The sequence below is a fragment of the Hibiscus syriacus genome, unplaced genomic scaffold (assembly GCF_006381635.1).
Source record: "Hibiscus syriacus cultivar Baekdansim isolate YM2019G1 unplaced genomic scaffold, ASM638163v2 tig00111877_pilon, whole genome shotgun sequence".
In the NCBI taxonomy this organism is placed as follows: Eukaryota; Viridiplantae; Streptophyta; class Magnoliopsida; order Malvales; family Malvaceae; genus Hibiscus; species Hibiscus syriacus.
Window position 1 is genome coordinate 2144449 of NW_024063208.1, and position 24908 is coordinate 2169356.

A 24908-nucleotide genomic window follows, 5' to 3' on the forward strand; every position below is an offset into this window, starting at 1 on the left:
AGGGAGAAAAGAAGATCCAAGATATTTATAATCTGAGTTGATTTATCGGATTATCGAAATAACTCGAGCTGAACAACTCCAAGAGCTGATGCATATCGACTGAACAATTCATTGCCCTTCTAGGGTATTCACACTATAATACTAACAATACTTGTCTATATATAATCTTCAGAATCATAGCTAAATATATCTTAAGGAGACAAATGGATATTTCAATAGTCTTTATTCCATTTCCACATTGCAATAATATTAGGAATTATCGACGTACTTTAATTCGTGATTACTAACCCTTAGGGACGATACAACATATAAAATCGTCAGTGTTTCCAGACTTATCCAAGTTATTCACTTAATTCAAGGTCATCGGGGTACTTAATTCAATTAGTATTCAAATTTATCCTGGTCACTTAGGAGTTTCCTGAGTAATTCAGTTGTTTCTGCAATTTCAAATACATATAGTACTTCTATTTCGTTTAACTTGGTCAAATAATACAATCTTAATGGTATTCGAGGTTGATTTATTCATTTTAGAGTTAAGGGCAATAGTCATTCCAGGGCTTGGAAATACTTTAGGTCATTTAACACTTTAGGAGCATTTTGGTCATTTTACACTTTAGGGGCATTTTTATAAATCCAATATAGATCCGGAATTTAAATCAATGATTTCAATGTTCAAGTGAATCAAGATATGAGTTCTTATGTAGTCTACATTATCATAATCATTCATATTACTTTTTTATTCTTTAAGGGTATTATCGTAATTTCATTCAATTCCGTCAGTGGCATTACTTCGGGTAACTTAGGCTTGAAAGTATTCTAGTTCCATTAAAGTTCATAGTATTTTTCTCATTTGCTCATTGGAGGTTAATTTCACCACTAGGGGAAGTCTTGTTCCTTTTTCAGTACCAGAACATTTTCGTAATTTTACCCCTTAGGGCTATTTTAGGTAACGTCTTATCCAAATATTCTCGGTACTTAACCTTAAAAGAAATTAATCAAAATATCGGATCTTGAAGTTAATTCATTCCTTATTGAATCACCGATCTTATTATTATTACTTCCGATTGATCTTCCACTTTCTTAAGCGAGCCATATAAGTCATATTCAGTTACTAACTTTTTATAGTACTCGGATCGAGTTTAGGAAATAATCACTACATACATGTGACCAATTATACTCATTCATGCATAACTTATACTAACATGTTCTATAAAGCATGAAACAAGTAGTAATGTATTACCTCCGTTTCCGTACCATATCGATTGACCATTTAAACTCAATTTGATCGCCCTCGAATTTGAATTCAACGTCTAATAATTCCTCGGATACATAGAACCCAAATTTATGTCAAAAACTGAACTTAATTGAGAAACCATATTGAATCTGAAGGTAAAACATTGAAAACAGCTTACTGGGTGCGAATTTGGTAAAATCGACTTCGAATTCGGGCTCATGACGTCAAAAAAATAAAATAGGGATTTTAAAAAAAATAACTTTTCGGTCAAAGTTAACGGGTTCACTCGGACGAGTTGACTTGGACAAGTTGTCTTAAATCGAGTTGACTCGGTGGTCGGATTGGGCAGACGGGTCGCGTTGACCCGGTTATGGAATTTCCCCCGGGCTAAAACAAGCCCCACTCACAGGAGGTGGCGCGTAACACCGGCGGCAGGCTCGGGGTTACCGGTCGAACACTCCTTTAGCATCCAAACATCCAAACAACATCAATTAAATCCAATTTTAGGCCAAAATTGAAATTAAAACTAATTATGAAGGTGACCGATGACTTACCTTTGGTGACCGAATGGAGGAGAGATGGAGGACTGATGAACCCACCTAGGTTTTGATCGAAAACGCAAAGGGAATTGTAACATCCTCAATACTGAGTTAGTGACCAAATTGTAAAATTTCAGAATTTGGTGATAAAAGTAGAATAGTTGAATAGTTCAATGATTTATTTGGAAATGTTTCCTGAAAGTTATTAGTAATTATCATAGGAATTAAAGGAAAAAATGGTCATTTGACAAGAAAGATATTTTTCCTTGATAAATATGAATCACGTGGGGGGGGGGGAAAGTTATCTGAAAACTCTCTTTTTCTTCTTCTTTCTTCTTCTTCTTCCTCTCATCCCGTATCTCCAAGCTCAAATGTGAGTTTTCTATTTAGTTAATTTCTGGTTAAATTTAAGGTTGGGTTATGATCATTAGATGATAATTAAGCTTAAAGAAAGCTTAATTTTTTCTAAAACAAAAAGATGAAAGGTATAGAAAAGATTAAAAAAAATGGGGTTTTAGATGAATTTCTGGAAAAAAGTTAATAAGTGAATTTTGAGAAGGAATTTGACTTGTCATCACTAAGAATAAGAGATTTATGAAGTTATAAATAATTAATAACAAAGTTAAAAGTTTAGTAAGATTCTTAATTTTAAGAATCATGATGAGATATGGAAGATAAAGATGGTTTATATAGATATAAGTTGGTTTAAGTAATGATAGTTGAGTTTAATGGCATGATAGGGGCTTAAAATAGAAGAATTGAGTGAAAAGTTGGTGATTTTCGGGCTTAAAAGGTGATTTTCTGGGCAAGGGGTATCGATACCCATTCAATAGGTACCGATACACTCTTAAACGAAATTTACAGATTTCAATAGGGGTATCGATACCCTAGGGGGAGGTAACGATACCACCATAAGAGAAAATGGAATTAAGCTTTTCGTTTCGTCCAAGAAATGAAAGTAACAATTTCTTTAGTTCAAGAAAGGAAAGATTAGAGTATATCAATTAGAATATTGATATGGATATATGTATTGTTATGTAGATATAGAACGTAATCCCGTTCCGGAACAATCAAAGAATTAGGATCAAGTCAAAGCAAACAAGGCTAAGGTGAGTGCAAATTTAATTTGTACTTATATTATCGAATGAACATTGGCTTGCGATGAGAAGTGACTCCTAAAATGTTATTTAATTTACAATACATGTATAAGTTATATGTGTTTACATGATTTATATGTATGAATGAGTATATGTGTTAACATGTTATTATGTATGTTATATGATTTGTATAAATATATGTTAGTGTGATAAGTCATATGAAACAATACAAATGATCTATATGATGCTAAAAGAATATGAAATAAGTTATGTGATAAACGCATAAGGAATGAAATGAACGTGTGAATATAAGATGACCAAGTATAAGTTATACTATATGGTATAAGTGAGTACACGAGAAAGGTTATGAAATTCTATAAGAACAATATTTAAGTTAGGAGACATAGACATAAGTGATTATATGAATATGTAAGAAAAGTTATATGGGAAATATATGTGAATGAGATATGATATATATGTTTATGTGAAACCATGCAAAGTGATACGAGCGATGTGACATATGAATATGAAATCATATAAAAAGTGACATGAATTACATGAAAGTAAACTACGTGATTATATGCACATGTGATATGTGATAGAAAAGAAGAAATATATGATTATAAGAGCAATAATATGAATTATAATGATAGTGCCCATGTTATGTGATATGAGAGCTAGTGGTATAGTTGGCATGCCAAGAGTCGAGGGTTTACCTATATTCTTCGGGACATATGGACAGTATTACCTATGCTTTTCGGGATATATGGACAGATTATTATACGATTTGTGGTGACAGCATAAGTGTGCACAACCTCTAAGTACTCAGATATCTTTAATTCTCACAAGTGTACCATGGGCTAATTAAAGAGATAACACAAATATAATATATGTGATGTATATGCTTTTGATGATATGAAATGTTACAGAAATTATATGATGATGTTTGTATTGTTTGGTTAAGAATGTTAGATACAAGAGCATATGACTAAGGGATTAAGGATAATGCTAAGAAGGTAAATGATGATATATGTGCATGTATGCAGTGGTTCTATGATGGGATATATGTTTTTATATGATATGAAAGTATTAATTATTTATGCATTGATTGTTTCACTAAGTCATCAACTTAGCGTGTGATTGTTTCACACGTAGGTTTGGAAAGAGAAAAAGAGAAGTAAAGAGGAACAAGACATGTCCGTTCTCCTTACCGAAGATCATATCATAAACGTAGTTGAATTACATGTATTTTGTTACATAGAATTTAGTTGGCATGTAATATAAAAGATTTGAATCCGATATGCTCTGATCGAGTTTTGTAATGTTTTAAACGTAATTATGTAAATGTTAAATGTATAGTTATGGAAGTTTAAGTATTTTGTGAGTTTTATATGTTTTGCCGAAAGTTACTGTAGCAAGGGTATCGGTACACTGTAGCAGGGTATCAGTACATTGTAGCAGGATATCGGTACCATTGTTTAATTCTGGAAAATTTTAAAATTCGATATTGTTCACGATACTATTCATTACTGTTCACAGTACTATTCATACAATATAATACTGTTCATACCGTATATTATTGTTCATAAAAACGTTTTTAACTTTTCTTTTTATAATGAAACATAATTTAATCGTATATTATTGTATTTTCTTAATATAAGTCCAAATGATCTGCTATTTTATAGAGGTAAAGGTTTTGAAATGTCAATGTGACATCTCAGACTCGTATCCGGGTCGGATACGGGTTGTGGTGTTACAGGAATACACCGGTGTGGGCAGTGCTTCAAATCGACACCTAGAATGACCAGTAAATTCGAAAAACCCAAGGGAATCGGGGATGGATTCGACGAAACGTCGAGCCTCTCTCATGGTGAACAATGCAACCAACTGACGAGGGGTTGACGGGGGTTAGTAAGTGACGACCAGGCGCGCTGATTGAGTCGGGCCGGAGCTGGTTTGGGAAAAGGGGTTATAGGGCTTTAATTTGGGGCTTGGTTTCTCGAGAAATTTCGGGTATCACCGAGAGGGGGTTATTTTTCACAACCCAACAAAAATGGGATAATTCGGGTTCAAGTCCCTGAATTTCCCAAAGTTCCATTAGTATTCATTATCTTTACGAACGACTATTAATAGTGAATGATATATTTGTCATAATTCAGTAACGTAAATGACCAAATTGTTATTTTTAAAACATTAATGGGAAAAAAGAAATTTACTTAAACATAAATAATCATAACTATTTTTTGAAGTGAGAGTTAAAGTAGTTGGTGAAGGATGTCAATGTGGCTGAACAATGTCAATTCAATTGTCCAAATGAGCCATATCAAAATTTTGTGATTGTAAGAATGACTGTTAATTACGAGTGATTAATTTATTATAATTCGATAACGTCAGTCACCAAATAATTATTTTTAAAACATTATTGAAAAAAATAAAAAAAAACTTACTTAAATAATAGTGACCATTTATATGGTTTACTCATAAAAGAAGAATGAAACAAAAGTGATTGTTCACGTATTTTACTTTTATAATTGGGTAACATACACGTTTAGAACTCAAGTTATCAATTTTGATCCATTTTAGTATTTAAACTTTTAATTTTTTTTCAAAACTATACATAAATTTTAGTTGTTGTTTCATTTTAGTACATCGTTCAAAATTTAACGTTAAGTTTTAAAAATTGAAATTAAGGTGCTAAAACAGACCAAAACTGATAGTTTAGGCACTAAATGCGTGAAGTTTTTAATGGATGATACTAAAATGAAATGAAAACTGAACGTTAGACATGATCTTGAAAAAAATTAAAAGTTTAGATATTAAAACAGATCAAAAATAATAATTTAAGTATCAAATAGGTAGTTTACCCTTTATTATTTTATAGATTTTCCAAGAAAAATTACAAATAAACCGGCAGGAAAAAAATTCCACCACTTGAAAAGCAATAGAAATAAAGAATCTAAACATAAAACTTAAATACCAAAAAATAAACAAATAAATAAATTATTTTTATCAGAAATTAAAAGGGGGAAAAAAGAAATCTTATCCAACACTGTGTACTGAATTGAAGAACAAAAGAACCGCCGAAAATGGTTGCCGCGCTTCCACCATCGGCTTCAACTTTCAAACTAACGACGGCGGCACCATTCCCATCCCCACGCGCTCTCTTCCACGCTTTACACAAACCCCAAATTTCCATTATCCCACGTGCCACTCCCGACTCCGACGCCGACTCCCCAACCGAAACCGACTCCTCCTCCACCACATCAGCCGATTCCGACCCATTCGAATCCCGCCTCTCCCAAGTCCGCATCCGTTACCGAAGTGGAACAGGCAAGAAAGCGGAGCGCCGAAAATCGAAGAAATCCGGATCCTTATCAACTTCGTCATCGTCATCCTCCATCTACCTCCCTCCGGTGCCTTTAAAGGAGTCAGTTTCAAATGGATTGAAAGTGGATTTCGGGTTCAGCCCGTATAGCGAGAGAATAAACGGACGGATCGCGATTCTCGGGTTGACGGCTTTGGTTTTGGTGGAATTGGCTACGGGTAAGAGCGTGATAAGTTATCATACGCCGGCGATTATCTTCATTCAGATTTATTTTGTAGCTGCAATTGGGGCTTTGTTCGTTAAATACGAGAAAGAAAAAGTAAGTGTTTGGCCACCTTCTCAATCTTAGTTCATGTTTGTTCTGTACCTGCAGTTAATTAGCAAGTTATTTATAATTTTATAATGCGATGTCACCTTTATTTTCAACAAGAAATACAAATTTACTGAATCCTGCAATTTTTCTTTTGTATCTCATTTGTTTATATTTGTTCTTGGCTTGTAATGCTTGTTTGAGACTTGAAGAAAGTGGGAATGAGTTAGTGAATTACGATTAATTTGTTATGCATAATTTGTATAAGACGAGCATGGGATTTTTTTGCACGTTGTGCCTAAGGCTCGACAACATCGGATCTTTGATGCTCCTCTAGTGATGAACTGCAGTTGCATGAGATTCAGCAACCAGGGGAAGAATGTGATTCTGTTTTAGTTCTCTGGGTGCAAACACTTCGGTTGAATAAGCATTGGCAGGTACCATTTCATCTCTGGGTGCTGCTGTTTTTCCAGAAGGCCATTCCAGGTTTATCTGGATGTGGCAAAGGAGGATTATAATGTATAGGAATCGGGTCTCCAAAGGTTCATGTGCCGAAGAAGCTTTAAGAGAAGGTGATTGTGGTTTATTATGAATATATATTGTGTAAGATGTTCTAGTTTTTATCATTGATGAGTAATTGGAGGCGGCTATGATTTGGCCATTGTAGGTTTATTATATATCACTCTTGTGAGTTTATTATTTATCTTTAATCTTATTATTATACACACACATATGTATTGCCTTTTACTTCACTTGGACAAGCACTTTTTTTTAGCATTATGCCCTGGACAACACCAGACCTACGATGCTCCGGTAGTTTCATGATATTCAGCAACAAGATTGTGATGGTGTTATAGTTCGCCTTGCGCCAATATTTTTGTCCGATGCTTCAGTTGAATCATCAACTGTATCTCATGATTGGCTATCCCATGCTCTTCATGATACAGTGGAACACGATGCTTATGATTATTGGTAATTGGTTCGTGTATGGAAGGAGCCTCAACCCAAGGTGGAAGCAACACCTACATGAAGACCCTGATATTTTTTTAACCTTTCTTTGAATTTGCATCAGGAGTTTTGTCAAAGACTTCAGTTGAATCATCTGCTTTATTTTCGTTGATATCTGGCAACTTTGCTAGAGATGATCTGAGCCTGCTGTTGTTGGATATGATCAGAGCTATGATAACTTTCCCGTTAAGGCTGATGCTGCTGCTGGCTCTTGTCGGCATTGTCGTGGCTGCTCACCCGTTCAATGCAGTAATCTCTGGCCTGGTTCTGTTGATGAGCATCCTTCAAAGGTAAACCTTGAGAAGATTGGCTTTCTTTTTAAAAATTTTCTGGGAACTCAGCTCCCTTTGTTTTCTCTCACGAACTTGGTGGTGTAGTTTGGTCTTTAGTCTCTTCAATATTTATTGAACATGAAACCAGAATATTACAGTGATAGATGATGCTATAACTTAGTGTCATTGCTTCAAGAACAAAGCGATAATTGCACTGAAAACCCATACTAGTGCATTGATTTCTGAAGTAGATCAGATGCTCTCCCAATGCCACTTTCATGCACTCAAGATAACTTTTTTTGTGTCTTGATCCTTATTATACATAAAAATTAACACACGTACATGTTACACAAGTACAATTTTCTTTTTCTTTTCCCTCTTTTCACCTTGCATCTGAAGACATAAGTGTTCTATCACTAGCAACAAGATGACTTTCATTTATCTGAACATTTGCGCCCCTTGCTTCAGTTGAATTATCACGCTCTTCATGATACAGTAGAAGACAATGATGATTATAATTATTGGGATTCTGTTCATGTGTCAAAGGAGCCTCAACCCGAGGTGTTTGAGAATGGGAACTCTGATAGCCACTAGGATGAGCATCTCTTGAATGACCAGTAACACAAGCCAAGTGATCTGAAGCAACTTTGTTAATCAAAGACGAATCATTGTTTGCTGGATATGCTTTTGAAGGTGTAACTGTAACTATAGCCTGCACTTGTTCAAGATGATCGAAACTCTGATAACTTTTCAGAGGCCGATGCTGTTGTTGAAGATGATCAGAACTCGGAGAACATTTTTGAGGCTGATGCTGTTCTTGAAGATGATAAGAACTCTCATTACTTTATCAAGGATCCTGACACTATTGTTGGAGATGATTGGAACTCTGATAACTTTCCTGAAGCTGATGCTGTTGATGAAGATGATTGGAAGTCATCAAACTTTTCCGAGGCTGATGCTGTTGTTCAAGATCATCAGAACTCTGATAACTTTCCTGAGGAGTCCGATGCTGTTGTTGAAGACGATCAGAAGTCTGATAACTTTCTCGAGACTGATGCTGTTGCTGGAGGCGATCAGAACTCTGATAACTTTCCTTAGGATGATGTTGTTGTTGAAGATGATCAGAACTCTGATATCTGTCCTGAGGAGTTCAAATCAATTATTCGAATCAATAATTGATTAGAATAAATTAGGATTAATATTAGAGATTCCACTTAATTAGAGCCTTAACCTTAGTCTTTTCACACTTTAGTCCTTGAACTTCTAGTTAGATATTTTCATTTGACATATTAATTAGGTTAATTAGAGCCTCCACTTTAGGTTTAATTTCACCTTAGTCCTTTAATTTAGGGAATAATTCGATTTGGCTTTTGCATTAAGATTCCCGATGGTTCAAATCAATTATTTGAATCAATAATTGATTAGAATAATTTAGGATTAATATTAGAGATTTCACTTTCTTGTTTAATCCTTTAAGTTCTTTAATTTTCATAATTTGATACTTTAGGATAGAGAAAACCTTAATTAATCGCGTAGTTTAATCAGGTACAATAAATGGATTGTTTGATTGCATTCCAATTTTACAACTAAGGCAATGTTAATTTAGCAAGGAATTAATGGTATAGTTCTTGCAATCATGCTCTGGGGGCGACTATTGGAAATTCCTGAAGTAGATGAACATCATTTTCAAAACCTTTTATTTTTAAAAATTTTGAGGCAATATCTGGTTATTGGGCGCAATAATTGATATCCCACATTCATGTTAGGGGTGAATATTATTAGCTTTAATAGACGAGCACCCTCTTCAACTTTGCATCCATAGTGATTTCTAAATTAAATAAAACTTTGAACTCAAAATTTCTAATTTTAAATATAGGGTAATCAACTAGGTACTGATTTTTTGGTACTGTGTGAGTGCTAATCTTTCCCCTATGCGTAACCAACTCTCGAATCATTTTTTTGGTTTTTGTAGACCCTAAACTTGGCATTTTGATAAAAAAAATATTTTATTAAAATTTCTCGGTTTTTATGGTGTGCCGATCGCATCTTAAAATGATTGGTGATGACTTTTAACATTTCAAAAAAAATTCAAGAGAAAACTCCAAGTCGTACAAGTTTTCCTTACCTAGTCGAAAAACGTTGTCGACACAATGGTCATCTTTAAATTAGATCAAAATATATCATTAATCCCCATAGTTTAGAAAAGCGATATTTCGTCCCCTAAACTTAAAAAAATAAATTTTATTGCTTATTCTAGTCTTTAAATTTAGGATAAACTACATGATTGATCACTTATATTTGTGATTTGTCCATTTTTTCCTAATTGATTTCAAGAAAAAATAATATATGATCACTTTCGTTTTTATTTAATTAAAATGTGGTTACAACATATTAGATGTCTTTAATAGTTAACAGAATAGGAGACATGATATTTTAGTATAATCACACATTTGGTCCTTTTTATTATATATCTTTTCAATTTAATCATACTTTTAATAAATTAAAATAAATTTGATCCTCCAATTAAATAATACGAGTCGTTTATTAAATATATTTTTATTGTTAACTTCAAAATATTTTAACAAAAAATATATATTTTTTAAATCAAAATAAAAATAAAATATTTTTAAATTAAGTTAATAATAAAATATATTTAATGAACTACTAAAAAAAATTTAACATATATAAAATAATATGGAAATGACGTATATCATCATTCGATTGAAGGATTAACTTTATTTTAATTTAGGACTAAATTAAGAGAACACAAAAATAAAAGAGACCAATCAATATTCAACAGCAATTAACTCAAGATGACCATTTTTAATTAGATAAAAATAAAACTGATTATATGTTATGTTTTTTTAAAATCAATGAGGAAATATAAACAAGCATAAGCGATCAATGATGTATTACTCACTAAAGTATGCTTGATGAAAAATATTAACATCACCAACAATCGAACAAAGATTTTCAAATAAAAGTAATTTAATTTTAATTTTTAACATTCTAAGACAAAAATTAAAACTTAAATCTCGTTTAGCTACAGAAACTACCAGCATAATTTGACCTCTAACATATGACGAACAGTAATGGGTTCTCGGGCAACCTCGACTTAACCAGATCCCAATCCGAATTTATCCATAGACAGGTCTATCCAACATGGAAGGCATTCATATATCAAACGTGCTAATGAATTTTCCTCATCTCCTTCCTGAAGAAGAGAAATTTTGAGTTCTTTTGAATTATAATTCCATGGTAAACAACTGTGATCTTACTGTCTAGTAGGGTACAAGAAACATCATCAGCCTCGGTCAGTCGGATGCGCCACTCTGTTCCTCGGAACTGTTCCCACTTATAGATTGAACCACGGATGGAAAAGGCATCCCACTTGAATCATCTCACAAATGCTTTCAAATACACTTTAAGAGTACAAATTAAACTCGGCTATGACGATGTTCGTGTCAGAAAATCGTTAACTGCTAGACTAGCATCACCATGGGCAACGGCGTCTTCAGGATCAGGCATGAAGAGACTTGAAGATGAAGCCTGGACATTAAGAACAACAATGTCCAGTCAGAGTAAATATACCCAAACTTTCCTGTATCGGAGAAGTAAGAAAATGCACATGCGATACAAAAGGCAAACACCCACAGTCAGAACTTAAAATGAGATATTGCTAATTATCGAATGGCTAATATGATGAGGTTATCGGTACCTTAGTATCAAGTTGCATCTCTCCATTACTATCTGCAACTAGGGATGCACCATGTGCCTTCAACCAGTCAACACAGTCCTCCAATCCATCAGAGTCTTTATCATCACTTCCTTCATTTGTAGGCATACAACTGCTGAAGCCCAGCACCTGAGCAATGTACGAAACAGGAACGTGAGGACGATAAGATCGAGACATGCAGCTTACAGCCTTGTACCGCATTTTCTCAACATAGAGATCTGCAAAAATAACAGATGAAAGAAAAACCTTAGCATTCCCTTTGATATACACAATCAGTTCTAGCATTGAGATCACCCAAAGAATACAGTTTACCCATAAGGCATGGGTTCAAGTTAGGTGCCGTTTTGTATAATCTGAAGAACAAGACATAATTTCCTGAAGTCACTGATGCTCGAACTGCAAGTGCATGCTGAACAGCTTGATCCTTCTTTGCTTCATCAGATAACCTGGAAATCGGAGCGATAGGATCTTTTGTGTAAATATTCATAGCATCATTCAAGAAATCAAGGGAAAAATCATGCATAGATAAGCAACAGAACTAACCTTGACATTGATGATAAGAGATCTCTGTTGTTGTTTGAGTGCATTATAACACAAAGTAAATTATACGCAGCAAACTCCATATGGCAACCCTCGATTCCTTCAGCATAAAGGATTTTCAACTGTGATTGGCACTGAACCCATGGGAGGAAAAACAAAAGTAAATATGATTAAAAATGTAAAATAGTAAAACATATCTTTATATATTTACATTCATTATATCCCACTTTGCAACAAATTCCAGTTGCCAAATCTGTCAAGATGGTGGACGCTACGCGCCAGCTGACTTAAAATGGCATTACATCCAAAACTTTCTGACACTAACGATAAACTTATGGTGAACTTTTTACTCGAACCTTTCAACTGAAACACATTTTTTTTATGTAAAGCCAAAGTAAGCCATCTTCACAAATGTGCATAATTTTATCAACCATAAAACATCTAGAGACTAATCAATATGATCGTACTACAGTAATATTGGCTACATTATTAGGCATTACTGGACAACCAACGATGTCACCAAAAGAAATAAAACTAGCATGCTAATTATTCATACAATAGCCATACACACCAATCACTAGTGTCCATATGTGTGTTTTAGACTAAATACTTAAAAAGCCCTTGTACATTTCCAAGTTCTCGAGATAAGCATACTTAATAACAAATTAACATATATTTTTGTGCAATTAAACCCTCAAAGTACAATTTTTATCTACCAAAGCCATTAAAATATTATGTTTGTGTAGTTAAACCCCTATGCGTAACATATTTCTTCTCCTTTTCTAATGAGAAAATGGGTTAAATTAAAACAAAAGTAATACATAAAGGGCTTAATCGAGTACAAAGAAGGATGAGGGCTCTTTCAGTACTTTAGCTGTTTGTTTTATATGCATTTCTGTAAAAGCACAATATGTTAATTTAGCTCGACAAACAAAGCTAAGTGCTAGTTTGGGCGCAAGCATTCAGCCATATCTGGTACACAAAAGAGCTGAAAACAAAACGATTATGGGAAAACAGAATTTAGTTCCGTCAACCAACCATCTGTTATATGTTACACATTTTAATAAAAGCAGGTAAACAAAAGTCATTCCAAAAAGGAAATCATAACAAACTGTATTAAAATGCAAACCTGGTTATACTCAGGCAGGTCCCCAACTTCCAATGCAAATCGAGCATGAGTTTCATAAACCTTATTATCAGTGAAATTAAACATGAAAATCAGTATGATATCCAGGAAATATAAGTTTTAGAAAAGAAACCCATCCACATCATGACATCAACATAATCCTATTTTATTTTCCCTGAGACAGGGTTATGCATCAGATTACAGATATACCTTTACTGTTAGCTGGTTAAGAATTCTTTGGACAGTTAAGTCTTGGCGTATAGACTTCAACTGATCACACTTATAAAGGTAGTTCTTCTGGGAATTTTTAACCATAAGCAGAGCTTTTTCCAGAACTTCTTCCGATCTTACCTGTAAATCAACAAGGATGCAACAAAAAAAATGCAAATATGGCATCATTCTTTTTAAATATTTCAAAAGATGGACGCAAAGATTACAAGAATAAAATGAAATATTGATGATTACAGTGGAGGGATCTGGAGCAGAAGTAAGACGCAAATAACGTTTCTCTATTTCCTGGCATGTTCCTTTCACAGTTAGTGAATCCCAGTCAATGTCTTCAACAGCTCTGCTGCCACCATCTTCAAAACTTTTGCTAAGCACCAAAGCAGTAGTCATTCTAGCATATAGATTTCCAGTGCCAGCATTTTTGGCCTTAAAGTGATTAATTTCTGCTCGATTACCTTGCACTTTCTCAAAACGCTTGGAACGATTTTCACGTCTCTTTCTCTCCTCTGGAGTATTAGCAAGTGCAATAGCACCAGAATAATATGCTGTTAAATTTTGCTCATTCTCACTATCGCTAGATGCATCACCATTATCAGCAGCACTTGCATCAGCAAGACGCTGTCTCTTTACTTGTCTCTGGAAAGTTTTACTAGCAGATTTCTGCTCCATCTGTGGAAACCTAATCTTTTTCATAATATCAGACTTCACCTCAGAATTTGCTCCTGTAGGCTGCACGATAATTTGTTCAATGAAGAAAGCCTGTTAAATTATTTGGAGCACAAGTGCAATGCCTTGAGAACCAATGATAATACTAAACCCTTATCAAAAAAAAAAAAGAATGCTTAAATTCTAGCACAGAATTGCAGCAAAAGAACAAATTCAATGGAATTAAATGATACCTTTCTGTCCTTTTCGTCAAGATGAATTTGGCTACTATATTTTGCAGCAAAATTGTTCATAGAACTCAATTTGTCAACTGGCTTCTCTTCCAATAGAGGCTCCCACCTACTCTTGGACCGTTTAGTTGGACTCTTCTTGTACTTCGAAAATGAAGAAAAAGGGGTTGGATTTTGTGAATTGCTGTGATATGATAAAAAATGAAAGGAAGAGGCGTGAGAATTGAGGCATAACAAATTATTTACTAGAACCAAAACAAAGCCACATAATTCAAGATAAAAAGCAAGCCACAAAATCAAGCACTGGTGGGGAACTGGAATGAACACCTCTTATCAGCCATATCAGTATTTGGTATTGTGAAGAGAGGCTCGGCATCCCAGTCTCGTGTATGAATCGTACCATCACTAGTTGCCTTGGTAATTATCTGAAAGGGGACAGTAGGCGGTGAAAGACAGTATTATATGAATCCAGCAAAATATAGAAGAGCATACAGCTATTGCAAGTAGAATAATAAAAAGATAAAAATGAACTCAACTAACCCAAAATATCTCCAAATATACATCTAATGAATCGGCGTCAAAAATATAATAGCATATGTGTAGGAGATTAAAAAGTTGTAAAAGTTCAGTCCATAAGGCCAGGCACATGAATCATTGATCTCAATCTTCCTTTCCAGTGGACCCAATACCCACTTTTAAATGCTATAGTCACAAATATAAGAAGTCAGCAAGAGAAGGCCAGCCCAGTGACTATAGGCCGTCCAAGATTCAAGTTAGCCTCCTCCTTGCTCTGTCCAGTTGTAAAGATACAATTGCAGTAGTGGAACACAAATAAATTGCATTTAAATAATTTGTAATTAAGAGCATTTAAGAATTCATTAACCCAACCTCTTTAAAGAGTGTTTGATTACCATGCATTATGAAGGAAGTCATTTTGCATATAATTCTGAAAAACAGCTACCAAAATTTTATTTAAAAAAATACCCTCACCTCCTTCATGATTTCCTGGCAAGCTGCTGATTGCTTTTCGTCCTTACATTGAGACAATGCCCTTTGAACATAATTCTTTAATGACTTGGGGAACACACCATTCTGCAAACAACAAAGCAGCCATTAATTGTTGTTCCAAAATCTGCCATACCTAATCCATGAGTCTTTTTTTTCTGTGAAGGAGGAGGTAATTGAGGGTCCTTGAAGTGAACTATAGAATCTAAAGACCGTAGAATATAAGAACAATTTCCACAAGTAATTTAAGCCTAAATCATCATCTACCACATTGGTTCTAAGGTGCATCTTAATTCAGTACTACATAATCAAGCAAGTTAAGCCATATTAGCAGCCAAATATAGAAAGGAAGATCGCAGCTTAAATGATTAACAAGACTACCACAAAATAATGGATGAGCATATAACACATGGTACAGTAAACACTGACAATTATGTATACATAAAAATATTTTAAAACAACATTAGTTCAATGTTATGATAATATCCCATATGATTTACAGACACAGCAAAGCTAAATAACCCCAAGCATTATTCAAACAAACATTAATCATAAGAAAACAGGTTCAGAACTATATACAGTGTTTCCTAGGCATCCATCACCATATTTGGCATGTAGAATAACTAGAATGAGGTCCTCATCATTGACTTGCACACTACTAGCATTCAAATCTTTTCTATGTACATGAAAATACCTCCACTATGCTGTCAAATCCTGTAACATTAAATCATCAACTCTTATATAAAAATCTATGTCACTAATGGCGTGATATAGTTTGCAGAACTTTAAGAAACAAAGAAATTCAGATTAGACAAGATATATATATTTCAGGTGCTCTTGCGCAGATGCTCAACCTAGTTGCCAGAAATCAACTTTCTTACTCGCCTCATTTTTGCAGAGAAAATTGTAGTAGGATAATTCTACGTTGTTTACTTAATTCCAAAGAAAAAAATATGCAATCAAATAAGAAAGCTCACCTTGAATGCAGAATCAGCTGCATCATTGGACAACACTTTTTCACTGGATTTTGGCTGGGAGACACTTATATAAGCAGGTTTTGCTATTGCACTGTTGTTAAAACCCTCTTTGTCCAATTTCGGCAATCCCAATGGTAAATTAGAGGCAATTCTGGGATTTGTTTGAATCTGCAGTTTGCTTACCCTCTGCGTCTCTGAAGATTGAACAATTTGTGCAGGTGGTTGGTAATTTTGAGGTGCCGACGGAGCCACGGGATACTGTAAATTGGGAGGTTGAGGGCAAGCAGTTTTCTGTTGTTCCTGAAAGTTACTATATGAAGATTTTGAATACAAAGGCTTCACAAAATGTGGTTGTACAGGACTAGGATGCTGATTTTGAAAACTTGGAACCCCGTGTGTCAGGTAACTATCATAAGCACCAGTAACTGTTGCACCAGGCTGACCAAAATGTGCACAAAAAGATGAAAAAGAAATTAAGTAATAAGCATCCAAAGAAAGAAATTACTAACATACAATATAGCAACAAGAACTGCATGATACAATTCATGATGCACTCTAATATGACAAGTAAATAAAGTTATCATTTTCCTCCCAGCTATACCATGAAACCCACCTTGCATTCTGGGTGTACCATATAGGATACTAATTGCTTTCTAATTCAGGAGTATTGATTTAACTAAAATATTAAATAACTTCAAGAAAAGTCGAGCATGCAATAGAATCAACGCTATTATCACAATAAGCATACATGGGATAAGAAAGCAAGCAAACCATACAAGACACAATATAGGGATCATTATTACTGTTAAAACTAAGCCCTTGCTTTGCATTAAGAAACTTACTACCTAAAATTGCTCACTGATACAAGTTGGAGACACTGAAAGAACCGAGGAATTTGAAATAATCATATTTGCATCATAACAACATGGATAAACATATTGTGATTCGATAGATTATATGCCATTACAACATCATCCACTAAAAACAATAATGCTAGTAGTATAATGTTTTAAAGTCAGAACAATGAGTTAACACCTAATAAATTGTTAGATTTAAAAGTAATAATGGTCCCAATTTTACCACAGGGAGGCAAAATGTTGGTCTAACTTTGAAACAAACTTTTCCCAATACAGCATTCATAGCATGCTCTAATTAGTTTCAAAGAAAGAAAGTATATTTTATAAACTTCCAAAACCCTTAAAAGCAATGAAATCTTACCTGGGGGAAGCATCCAAAATTCATTACCTAAATATGTAGAAGAATAGCTAATAGGGTATAATATATATCCCAGTAAACAAAAAATTTATCAATAAGGATCACACACAAAATAGTGCACCTATCATATAGTACATCAAATCCAGCAAAATAGAAACATAAGTAACAATGTGCAAAACACACTTCAAATAATCACCTCCAATATATAATACAGCAAAAGGCATAAACATAAACAAATAATAATAATGACAGAATGCACACATTAAGATTAGTAGATAACTCAAACAAGTAATAACCATACATGAAATCAGCTAATCCTGGATCATGCATGCAACACAAACTCAAACCTGTGACAAAGGTGTTTGAGATGAACTGGACTCTGGCCTCCAAGGTGGAGCAAAAGTTGTAGGGGCTTGACTGTTTGAAGTGGGATATCCACCACTAAAACCAGGAATCTGGGACACCTGAGACTGTTGAGTGGATGAGCTACCAACAGACAAGTTTTCTGTTCCAGGAGCACAACTAACTTCCGTCAGATTGTGATAATCAACCCACAGCTTGTAATGCTGCTGATAATGCAATGAATTTGCATCTGCATTACCAGCAGCATAAGCCCCACTTGTATCTGGAGGGTAGTTTGAATACTGGTGATGAGTAGCATAATTTGCATAATTGCCTCCATTCCATGTGGTAGTCTGATGAGTGTAACTGCTACTTGGATAACCTCCAGCTGTCTGATAATCACCAGGATTGTAGTAAGTGCTTGGATAACTTGTAGGCCCAGCATAAGACCCTGTATTCTGAAATGAGGAAAAAGGCTGATATGGAGCACCTGTGTTTTGATATGCTCCTACTGGCTGAGAGTAAGATGGGTTAGGTTGTTGCTGATAACCACTATAGTAACCTTGGTAACCTGTGCTCCCATGTGAATAAGGATCAGCAGAATTTGAGTATGAAGTATAGGCACTAAAGTCAGATTGTGCATTTGTCGCTCCTAAGCTCGATGACATAGCAAGCGAGGCTGCATTAGACCCATCCTGGACAGTTCTTGAGGATGGCTCACTGTGCTGGACATGGGGGTAAGTGGAATTTGAAAAACTTCCATTTTCTGCAGAGTGATTATCTACCCTATACATGTTCCATAATGCAGCTTCCGAACCAGCTGTAGTGGGAACATATAAAGACGTCTGGCCTTGACTTGCATTAACAACATACTGATTCTGAGAAAAGGAAAAAAAGTTCATGAATGCCATAGGAAGGCATGAACCAACCAAAATAACAGAATCAGATGCCAATTAATATGAAAGTAAATAACCTATCTAATATAAAGTTCTCCAAAATCAGATTACTTATAAAAGATGCCATTATCACGGATGTAGTAAGCACTAAGCACAAATCAAACCAGCCACCACATAAAAACCTGTGTTTTTTCAAGCAAACCGTTGATGTAAACTCACACCCAATTCACAACAAGAAAACTCCACAACCTATATAAACATCTTACAAACTTCAAACCCAGTATTCATAACAAATAATGTCTTTATGTTCATGATTTCCATACTTCTGTAACTGTAAACCAATCTAGTTCATAACAAACAAATTCTGCCTCGCACGAAAGCCAAAAGATTCAAACCGTACTAAACAGTTCTGTAACTACAAACTGAATTCCTTGCAAACAATAGCACTGTCTTCAAACTAAGATTATGGAACCCTTTAATGTTTGAATGAATTCTATATACAAACCCAATTCGCGACGCAAACATTCCTTGTTTCAAAAATGCTTAAGGAGAATAACCTAACCTAACCCTTCAACCCTAACCACAAGCTATATTACCAACTTCAATTTTTGACTTCAACACCTTTGTCATCCAATTCTAAAGTAACTACAGCAAGCAACACTATCCACCACAATATTACCTAAAGCACTAAAATCTAAATAAACAACTTAGAATCTTCCATCACAAGCTTTACTACAATCTTTGATTTTCAATTTCGAAAATCCAAAGCAAATTCGTAAGAAAGACTACTATTAATTTACTACCTCTAGTATTCAATCTCAACACTTCATTAACCAAACCATTACCTAAATCAACTTCTTTAGCCATTGTAGCATTTTCTCGAAACAAATAAAAAAGGGAAATTACCTCAACAGAGTTCGGGTCAACTGATGCTAATGTTTGCGTATTAGTAGCTTGATTCATCATTTCATCATCATCCCTATATTTCACTAAATACAAAAGAGAACAAACAGAAAATTAGCACCGAAGAAAAAAAAAGAACTATTAATCGTATCAAATCAAGAATTAAGTCACCCGGAAGAGGTAAAAACATTTGCATTGAAATAATATTAGAAAAATTGGGGGAAATACAACAAAACCCTAATTAAATTTAAAGGAAACTGACCAACTTCTTACCTTAAAAGAACCCTCGGAATCGATGTGGGAGAACGTATTTAGCAGCAAATAACACAGTTTTGAGGTCAAAGGACAAAACCTAGAAAGGGAAGAAAAATTATATGCCAAATAATTGGATATTATGGGTTTGATCAAGTAAAAAGAATAAAAACCAACAAAGAGTAGAGAATAAAGAGAAAAAAGTATATTGAATTAAAAGATAATAAACCCACGAGCGAGAAGAAACGACAGACAGAGGAGAAAGAGAATCGGAAAGTTAGAATTGGAAAACAAAATAAATATAAGAAGCAGAAGAAGAAAAAGATGAAAAAAAAGATTTGATAGTAGGTGGATTTTAATTGCTTTGGGCCGAGCCGTCGAAATCTGTACAAAACCGGACCGGCTTGAGGAGATTTCTCTATTAAAAAACCCAACTTGATAGGTATAGAATTATTGTTTCCGGTACTATTATTAACAATAGAATTTTTTGGTTAAATCAACTTTTTTTACTAATTCTATTATGAACTAAGTTTAATTTGTTAATCTATTAATTTTTATTTTAATAAATAAAATTAAATAAACTAGTATTGTGCCAATAATTAGTTTGATTAAATTCTTTTAGTACTCTAGTAAGAAGGATTTTCTCGAATCATTAATGATTCATTTTATCATATGACTATTTTTCTCGCATCTGATGATTATATTAAAAAAAAAATTGTTTTTAAGTGTCGTAACCGTCTTTCGGTTGGGCCCCGGAATTAGGCTTCGACTTAAGAAAATGGATTGGAGTCGCCACCGATCATTTATTTAAAAATAAATGGGTTGATCGGATACCCTATTTCTTACCTGATCTGCGTCTTACCAGAAATATGTCGGGCTCGGGAGTCGGTTACGGTCAAGGAAGGATTAGCACCCTTGAACCGCCCTTTCGGTACTACGTAATTTCCAGTTGTCTTAATTAAGAAAAATAACAAGTTAAATTAAAAGGTAAAGTTTCGACCCCAATTACTTACCCTTTATTGATTTGAAAATATCCTTAAAAAATCGAGAAATGTGTTAGATAAACAAGGTAAATAAAACAAATAAAGTAAAAGGGAAAAATAAAATAAATAAAATAAATAAATAAGATAAAGGAAAAAAAATAGTAAAGTAATAATTATATATAATAATATTTGAAAAAGGAAAAAAATATATATATATATATATACATCAAAGTATTAAAAAATAGAAAAGTTACCCTCTCACTTCACCGAAAGTGAGGGGCTTTAGTCAGAAATAAGATAAAAAAATGGGTCCTCTAGGTTAGTAATATATAATATAATGTTTAATAATAATAATGATAAAGACACAAATTTTTTTTAAAAAAATAATATAATAATAATAAATAAAAAACGAAAATAATATATATATATAAAGTTATAAGATATATTACGTAAATAAAAAAAATAATCAAATAAAAATAATTAAGAATATATATATATTAATAATAGGTATATAAATCAACCATTAAAAGTATAAAAAAATATGACTAGATAAAGATAATTACAATATATATAGTAATAATAGACTCATAAGTAGAATATTAAAGAAATATATATATATATACATATAATAATAATAACATAAATAATAAAAATAAATGAATAAAATATCCATATAATAAATAAAGGGACTAATATAGATTTTTAAAAAGCTCTTCCCCTCCTTTAACCGAAAATCAAACCGGTTTTTCAAAATAAGCCTCGGGGTAGATCTAGGTTCGAAACTTCGAAACCCTACCCATTTTGGTCATCGGCGCAACCCACGTTTTGGGTTATTCGAACCAAATCTCAAGAAAAATAACGTGCACATGCAAAAGAAAGAAAAAAGAAAATGCTACCTTTTATTTCCTTTTCGAATCCTTTACAATAGCTTTGCCTTTGTATCTTCCCGTGCTTTCCTCTATGTTTTGTATGTAAATCGTGTCTTCAAATGGTGAGTTACAATGGCTATTTATAGTGCTTGTGGATCCTATCTTTAGGAATTTAAATAATAGTAGAACTCTATCCTATTTTTAGGAGTTTGAATCCTAGCAAAATTTTATCCTATTTTTAGGAGTTTGAATCCTAAAATTCTATCATATTTTTAGGAGTTTGAATCCTAGTAGGACGAAAAATGTGTGTTGACAGCTGCCCCTCTTTGCCCATAGTCGTGTAACGGGGATAGGGCAAAGATTAAAAGACACACTTTTCGTTCAGTGGAGTTGAAAATTAACTCTGATGTTTCAATAACTCCCTGTCGAATTGAGTTACGGATTACTCCTCCATCGTGAAGTCGAGTTCATCTTGAAATGATATGAAATTAAAGCCGTAGTTCGGAATTTGAATCGGCACGTGGCTTCCCGTTACCCTTCGGTCTTCTTCTCGGTTTAAAGACCTTGGATCGGAATTGAACTCAGAAATCTTCATTGACAGATAGCTTTTTCTTGACTTAAGCTATGTTGTTTGAAAATGGTTGCTTGTCACTAAGGCACGGCTAACCCAGGTCCTCTTCTCGACTTGAAAACCTCGACTGCAATCGGAAAGTAGTGCGATTGATGTGTCATCGAGCTGAATGGAGTCGAACTCGACAATTTTGATGGCAGATAATCCTTCTTTGAGTTGGATATCCTTCGTCGTGAAGTTGAAATCCAAGTAAGTAGCATTGTTCCAAGTCCAATATCCTCCGTCGTGAAGTTGAAATTGGCTCTGGAACCGGGAAATTGTTTGTTGACAACCAGCCGTCCCTTCGTTGTGAAGTTGAACTTGTGTTGTCTCGAGTCCAATATCCTTCGTTGTGAAGTTGAAATTGAATCTGAATGAAATTTTGTTGACAAGCAGCGGTCCCTTCGTCGTGAAGTTGAACTTGCGTTGTCTGGAGTCCAATATCCTTCGTTGTGAAGTTGAAATTGGCTCTGAGATTGGGAAGTTGTTGTTGACAAGCAGCGGTCCCTTCGTCGTGAAGTTGAACTTGCACTGTCTGGAGTCCAATATCCTTCGTTATGAAGTTGAAATTGGCTCTGAGATTGGGAAGTTATTGTTGACAAGCAGCGGTCCCTTCGTCGTGAAGTTGAACTTGCGTTGTCTGAAGTCCAATATCCTTCGTTGTGAAGTTGAAATTGGCTCTGAAATTGAGAAGTTGTTGTTGACAAGCAGCGGTCCCTTCGTCGTGAAGTTGAACTTGCGTTGTCTGGAGTCCAATATCCTTCGTTGTGAAGTTGAAATTGGCTCTGAAATTGAGAAGTTGTTGTTGACAAGCAGCGGTCCCTTCGTCGTGAAGTTGAACTTGCGTTATCTGAAGTCCAATATCCTTCATTGTGAAGTTGAAATTGGCTCTGAAATTGAGAAGTTGTTGTTGACAGGCAGCGGTCCCTTCGTCGTGAAGTTGAACTTGCGTTGTCTGAAGTCCAATATCCTTCATTGTGAAGTTGAAATTGGCTCTGAAATTGAGAAGTTGTTTGTTGACAACCAGCCGTCCCTTCGTTGTGAAGTTGAACTTGTGTTGCCTCGAGTGCCACGATATCCTCCTTCGTGGAGTTGAAATCGCAGATGGCCCCTTCGTTGTGAAGTTGAGCCTTGACTTGAATATCCTTCGTCGTGAAGTTGAAATCCAACTATTGTATGTTGCGGGTGGACACAATTCCCTTCGCCGTGAAGTTGAAACCGTGGAGACCCCTTTATTGTGAAGTTTGGCTTCGAGCTAGATATCATTCGTCGTGAAGTTGAAATCCACTCTCGAGCAAATCGTGTCGCTTTGAGTTCAATATCCTTCTCCGCGAAGTTGAAATTGACTCTAGCTAAAACCTGAAAAAGTTATGCATATATGTGATGCTATGGATGCAATGCTCTTAGGTGTGCCTAAAATGCATATGCAACATATGTTATCTTGGGGCTCTGGAGAGAAATCTCGATCTCCAGTTGCCTGTCTGGAATCTTGATTCTTGAATCTTCAAATTTTGATCCCTGATCTTGAATTCTTCAAATGTTCAAATCTGATGTGCACATTCTATTTTTGATTTGAGAAATGCTTCTCGACCATCTCAAGTATGTGCCTGAGCTGAGTGTAACGGTTCAGATGATGCTTCAAAAGAATTTGTCTTGAAAGAGATAGAATTCGTTTCAAGGGAAAAGATCTCAAAGATATCTGTTGTTTCATGAGAAACGGTCTCAAGGGAAACAAAATTATGTTTTAAGGGAAATAAATTTGAAGATTTTGTGTTTCAAGAGTAACTGTCTCAAGGGAGACAAAATTTTTTTTAGGGGAAATAAATTCAAAGGTTTTGTTTCAAGGGAAACTGTCTCAAGATAGACGAAAATTGTTTCAAGAGAAACTGTCTCAAGAGAGACAAAACTTAGTTCCAAAAGAAACTGTCTCAAGGGAGACGGAATTTGTTTCAAAGAAAACATATTCAAATATTTTGTTTCAAGGGAAACTGTCTCAAGAGAGACAAAATTTATTTCAAGGGAAACTGTCTCAAGATAGACGAAATTTGTTTCAAGAGAAACTGTCTCAAGAGAGACAAAATTTGTTTCAAGGGAAACTGTCTCAAGAGAGACAAAACTCTTCTAGTGAAAACGGTCTCAAGCGAGACAAATCTTGTTTTAAGAAAAACAATCATGAGTGAAATAAATCTTCTTTCGAGTAAAACAGTCCCAAGTGAGACAAAGTCTGTTTTAAAAAAGCAATCTCAAGTGAGATAATCATCTGCATTAAATGAGACTGTCTCAAGCGAGACAGAATTTATATTGGAAATGTCGAATCTGAAAATGAATATCGATCTTTCTGTCTGTCGAGTTGGTTGAAGTGTAGTTTCTTGCTGCTGAGCTAATCAACCGACATCAATCTGTAAAGGTGCTTTTGAATCGAGTATCATTCGTCTTGAAGTCGAACTTGACTCTAAAGCTGTAAAAATTATGTACGTGGAAAGAAAATGATAGATATGACGCTCTAAAATGTATGCATAAGATGCATGTAACATGAATTGGTTAT

The 24908-nt window shown here is 34.5% G+C and overlaps 2 protein-coding genes across 2 annotated transcripts; one reads left to right on the top strand and one right to left on the bottom strand.

The window, feature by feature from the left end:
- The first annotated feature begins 5851 nt into the window (after positions 1 to 5851).
- Positions 5852 to 6561, top strand: LOC120172671. Its single transcript, XM_039180080.1, has one exon. The coding sequence runs from the start codon at positions 5957 to 5959 to the stop codon at positions 6542 to 6544; it is 588 nt and encodes a 195-aa protein (XP_039036011.1). The 5' UTR covers positions 5852 to 5956; the 3' UTR covers positions 6545 to 6561.
- Positions 6562 to 10755: 4194 nt separating this feature from the next.
- Positions 10756 to 20172, bottom strand: LOC120172718 (SAC3 family protein A-like). The gene is made up of 14 exons (XM_039180113.1): positions 19923 to 20172; positions 19653 to 19725; positions 17856 to 18728; positions 16294 to 16731; positions 15302 to 15403; positions 14639 to 14736; positions 14315 to 14495; positions 13653 to 14144; positions 13398 to 13538; positions 13191 to 13250; positions 12065 to 12195; positions 11834 to 11967; positions 11504 to 11739; positions 10756 to 11334 (listed from the first exon to the last, which is right to left on the bottom strand). The coding sequence occupies exons 2-14, from the start codon at positions 19710 to 19712 to the stop codon at positions 11233 to 11235; spliced, it is 3048 nt and encodes a 1015-aa protein (XP_039036044.1). The 5' UTR covers positions 19713 to 19725; positions 19923 to 20172; the 3' UTR covers positions 10756 to 11232.
- Positions 20173 to 24908: the final 4736 nt, after the last annotated feature.

Coding starts and splice junctions, on each gene's coding strand:
- LOC120172671 (XM_039180080.1), top strand. CDS start 5,957: ATGGTTGCCGCGCTTCCACCATCGGCTTCAACTTTCAAACTAACGACG.
- LOC120172718 (XM_039180113.1), bottom strand. CDS start 19,712: ATGATGAATCAAGCTACTAATACGCAAACATTAGCATCAGTTGACCCG. Junction 18,729..19,652: donor TTGACCCGAACTCTGTTGAG/GTAATTTCCCTT, acceptor TCCTTTTCTCAG/AATCAGTATGTTGTTAATGC. Junction 14,145..14,314: donor TTGACGAAAAGGACAGAAAG/GTATCATTTAAT, acceptor ATTATCGTGCAG/CCTACAGGAGCAAATTCTGA.